General features: G+C 37.0%; 1 protein-coding gene across 1 annotated transcript in view; it reads right to left on the bottom strand.

The window, feature by feature from the left end:
* The window catches only part of LOC107618582 (protein FAR-RED IMPAIRED RESPONSE 1), a gene marked incomplete in the record, with an annotated part of 5,330 nt that continues 1,073 nt past the window's right edge, over positions 1,023-5,279 (bottom strand). The window contains 8 exon segments of the mRNA XM_016320691.2: positions 1,023-1,635; positions 1,733-1,783; positions 1,897-1,965; positions 2,063-2,131; positions 2,213-2,281; positions 2,451-2,507; positions 2,618-4,730; positions 5,260-5,279. Of these exon segments, the coding sequence (XP_016176177.1) occupies positions 1,588-1,635; positions 1,733-1,783; positions 1,897-1,965; positions 2,063-2,131; positions 2,213-2,281; positions 2,451-2,507; positions 2,618-4,681 (2,427 nt within the window).

The raw sequence follows: 5,279 nt of genomic DNA, 5'->3' as shown, positions 1-5,279 counted from the left end.
CCAGGCCCACCCAACACTTTCACTTACCAACATCAGTGCCGTGAAATATTATGTCACCTTATATCTCTTCTAATACTAAATAGCAGAGTGAATATCCCATCCGACCCTAATAATTATTTCGAAAGGACAAAGGCTCCTAAGAAAAAAAAAAACACCAAATCCGACTCCTGATAATTTTTTTTTGGGACTGATTAGCCCCTGTGCCAAAAAAAATAACATTAATTTTTTTTGGCACAGGGATCTCGTTATCCTTTCGAAATAATTGTCAGGGGCCGGGTTGGATTTTTTTTTTGTCAAGGACCGAATTGGGATTTTTTTTCGTCAAGGACCTCATTGTCTTTCGAAATAATTGTCAGGGGCTGATTTGGGTTTTTCTCTAAATAGTAAATGCCGAGTCGCAAATTATATACTAATAACAGTTAATTGTATATGAGGTGTTTTTGAATTTATTCAAAAAAAATTTATACCAAACATATCCCTCATTCCCTCTCTTAATTATAGTTACGTGGTAAGTTGGGAACTATGTTGAGTATTGACTGGGTTGCATTGCTTGACCAAATACCCGAAAGGCAGCATCAACAGGAACTCACAAGTCACAATGTGGATATGGTAAGTGGGAATCTCTCAAGAAGAATTATGGATCGCAATGATCATTGCACTAGTAAAGAGATACAATCTCCAGTTCTCCACTAAATGGAAGTAAGGATATATCTCATCCTTCTTAAAATAATATCAAAATATTCGTAGAATACACAATAAAAATACGTATTCATCTAAGGTTAAAAAATCATGACAGAAAATTTATATTAAAATAAGTCAAAATTTAATTAAAAATATATTAATACTTTATTTCTTTATTTTTATTTTATTTTAACTACTACTCCTAACAAAGTTGCTAATATTGGATTAACCCATCATGTATTCATCTCGCTCCTGCTTGTATTGGATTCATATCAACAATGTTTTTTAAGACAGATCGACAGATGGCTCGAAATTATCCATGCCACCAGCTATCTTGGGGATTATGTTTAACGAAAAAGTTTGTCCCTTTTGTGGCACAATCTGTATTCATGCTTTTCATCTGGGTGCAAACCAGTTTTGTTCTCAATAAAAGTTTGACTATACAACACGTTGGAACTTTCAAAACATCTTTTTCTTGTTTGTTTTTTGGGTATACAGAGAACCTTTAATGCTAATATTTCAACCACTGTACATAAACTATTATTACGACAACTAACACAATCTTGAGAGAAGAGCTGCGGATGGCATTTGATTTTTAGCCCAAAATCTGGTCAGTCTCCATATATTAATTTCACTGCAGATCACATACTTGATGTGTAAATTGCTCCAAGGGATCCAATTGTGTATCCACCATGAAAATTCACGTCCTTGTATCTGTTCCAGTTACAGGACCTGACAATTTCTGCATCTTGCTTGTGCAAAACTGAATTTCTTGATCTCCAGCATACTACCACTGATTCTCCACATTCTCTTTAGTTTGATAAGCGGAGAAGAATTCTTTCCCAATTATTGTGGCTGCCGAAAATAAACAGCGCAGAAAGAAACATGACATTCATAGAGAGTCTTCTAAGTATTTCTAGAACTACTGCCATGGAACAGAGGATCAGGCTCATCCTGCACTCAGGGTTGTGTAGTTCAGACGGTGAAAACCAAAAACAATTTGTTATTCCAATTTCAAAATATTAGAACATAGCACATTCCATGAACAAACCTGAAGGCTATATCCGAAAGAAGTAGCAGGGCGGAATTCCAGTTGCCCTCCCTACATGAACCAATGAAAAAAATCAGCAAAAAGCTATCATGTTAAAGTTAGTTTAGTCATTAACTTCCAAACAATTTCATTGAAAATTAAAAATAAAACAGGAAGTACTCTACCAGCCCATGAATGCTTTGCTGAGCTCCAAAAAACCCATCATGGCTAGGAGCCATAGAATTCAAGGGACCCTACAAGGATATAGATGTCAACTTATAACTGTATATTCCAATCTGTGTAAACATATAATCGTATCTGCAGCTTATCATCATGATTAGGATAACTTACCAAGCCTTGCATATTCTGTTGATTGACATAGTAACCATCATGAGGCGGCTCCATTAAGTTCAACCGTACCTGCTGCAACATTAAAGAATAATAATTAATGTCCTAAAATACGAGAAAATGTAATTTATTAATCAATTTAGTGTTAAATACCAGTCCTTGCATGCTCTGCTGGGTACCATAGTATCCATTGAGTGTTATTGTGTCTGAGCTTAGATTATCCTAAAAGAATGATAGCACAGGTTATATAAAGCATATACACTTATTTCTAGAATTAATCAAATATACCAGATATTCGCGTGAAATGCCTTGCAATTCGCAAGAGAATAAATGCACCGTATGTATTTGTTAAAGCTGAAACAGATCAAACTGAAAAGTAGATAGCACAAACCATTTGCTGCAGGCTATCTTGTGTGTCAACAAGCATAACTTCCTGGTCTGACTGCACCTACAGATAATGGAATTGATTCTCAAATCGATGTCCTGACCTTCCAAAAGCTACAAAGCATGAAGACGAATTAACATGTAAGTAGATCAATAATAGAACACAGAACTGACCTTTCTTTTCCTAGCAGTGCCCCTCTTCTTACTTGCTTTCAATTGAAGGGTACCCTGATTTTCTTCTGCTTCATGAACGGAAAAAGAATTGTTGCTAGTTTCTGCACCATTGTTGTTAGAATTATTTACATATACACAGTTCTTCAGGGTATCAACAAGTGTACGGAAAACAACACTATAGCTCTCTTCAGACAGTGATCCTTCTTCACTCAAATCAATAGCACGTTTACACAAATCATTATAACGCTGCACCCTTGTTTGTACTTTCTGAGTCCTATCTGCCATGGGTTCCCTACTTTTGGCATCTTTCGTCCATCTTTTCATAACATAATGAGGTGGAACACTTGAACAACCACAACGTTGGAGAACACTTAACGCATGCCTGCAAAGGATACCTTTATATTCAAACAATCGACAGAAACAAGAGACATCTGAGCTCAACTCATTCCATGTAACCAAAAACTCTTCATCTTTCTCATAATCTTGAACTATAAACTTTGTAATTGATCCATCACCAGGCTCTGTTCTAGATTGACAGCCAGCTACACCCAAAACTTCAACTTGGAATTTCTTAAATATAGCATGTGTATAAACCGTTGACATTTGTTTTTCCCAAGGTGAAGGAGATCTGAGTGCTGGCTGCTTGTGCAATGTATCAAAATCTGCAATTGCCTCCTCTTCATACCTATTCTGAAGGATTAACCCATATTGTTTCACAAACTCTTTAAGGGTGATTTTCTTGTGTATGTATTTGTCAAAGAAAGAGTTCATACTTTCAGAACGCTGAGGTGTAGACATTCCAGCTAAAAAAGTATCCCCCATATAAGTTGGCACCCACTTTTTCCGATCTTCATACAGTGATTGACACCATAGATCATCTTGAAGTTCAAATCTAGTGACCATTTTCCACCATCTCATGTCAAACTCTTCATCAGTCCATGACTTAAAAATGCACTTGTTTAACTTTCGCAAGAAGTTCTTATACTGCTTGATCACAGAAGATAGATTTTCAGGTATCCTTTCAAGTATGTGCCAAAGAGCAAAGCAATGTCTCGCATTTGGGAAGACTTCTTCAATTGCTGTCTTCAAGGCTTTGTCTTGATCGGTAATTATAATTTTGGGAGCTTGCCCTCCCATCGCTCTAAGCCATGTCTTCATTAACCAGACAAATGTTGGCTTGGTCTCATCTGCAAGCAAAGCACACCCAAGCAATATAGGTTGAGAGTGATGATTCACCCCAATGAAAGGAGCAAATGGTAACTTATCATTGCTTTTGATGTAAGTGGTATCAAATGAGACTGCATCATTAAAGCTAAGATAATCGTTCCTACTTTTTGCATCAACCCAGAATAGATTCCTTAAACGTTGCTCTTCATTTAAATCGATAGCATAGAAGAAATAGGGGTTCTCCTTTTGGATGCGCTTAAAATACTCCAGTATGAAATGGGCATCTCCCTCATCCAAAGCCAACTGTCGGCCTCTGTCAAACTGATCATTTGCGTCCCCCAAGAGGGATCCAGTATTTCGACACCCACCAGACTGCCTAGACATCTCAACATACATTTTTCTGGTTCGTTCACTAACAGCATGCAAAATATCAATATTATTCTTTTCAGCTAACTTGACATTCCTATGAATACGAAAATGATATGCCAAAGCCGGTAAGAGTTCATGGTTGTGTTCCTTTATAAATTCATGAATGATCCACTTCCCTTCTGACCTTCTTTTCACATGCATGCAGGCTTTGCAATCTGTCTTCTTTACACTGGGTCTTCGACTGCTCCCGCTGTCAGACTCAGGTGTAACGCCATACCGAGAGCACGCAAATTTGGCATCAATAAATTCTTTTGTTTTCTTTGAGCGTCTGCTATTCTTGATCGAAGTTGTGAATCCCATTGATTTGGCATATTCCTGATAAAATGAATATGCTGCTTCATGAGATTCGAATTCAATCCCATTGTGTGGCTCTAAATCTTTGTCTCCTTCAAACAATACAGCATCCCTCTTAGCAGGAACAACAAATGCATTGCCGCTGCGTTGCACTTCATTCAAAGCATCAACCATATTTCACTCACTGAAACTGAACTATCATGCACTCTGTTCTGAATATCTCCTGTAACACAAAAATACACTTTGATTACTGCCTTGTTACCATAATATACAACGATAGAAAGCTTATCAGCACAATTCCAAAACTAGTCATCCAGTATAAAATTTACACTCATACCTCAGTAAAAGAGGGGAAAGAAAAAAAATGAACAGCTTTTCAATTCAAACAGATGATACAAAATTCAGTGTGTATGCGAGCGATCAATCTATAATAAGAGCTGCAAATCGACAAGGCATTAGAAACAGAACAGTTATGCAAAAAGCCACTCTTGACCATTAAGCTGAGCAGAACGCGATTTCTAGCTCCACATTTGGAGTTCCAACATCTAGAATTGTATTTTAGCTTATTTTCTTACACTACAAGTAGCTCATTATTAGACTTGGAATTGCTAGAACCACAACGCATTTCAGCAACTACGTTCACTTTGGCAGCATTCGAAGCATTTTCACAAACAATTACCACAAAATTTAGCAAAAAATTAAAATATGAGAGAGAGAGAGAGAGAGAGAGAGAGAGAGGAATAAAAAAGAACCTTGAAGTGGCGGGTGAAGA

This window comes from Arachis ipaensis, chromosome B09, assembly GCF_000816755.2.
Source record: "Arachis ipaensis cultivar K30076 chromosome B09, Araip1.1, whole genome shotgun sequence".
Lineage (NCBI taxonomy): Eukaryota > Viridiplantae > Streptophyta > Magnoliopsida > Fabales > Fabaceae > Arachis > Arachis ipaensis.
Note: the sequence above shows the minus strand (reverse complement) of the source record. Positions and strands in the feature narration are given on the sequence as shown.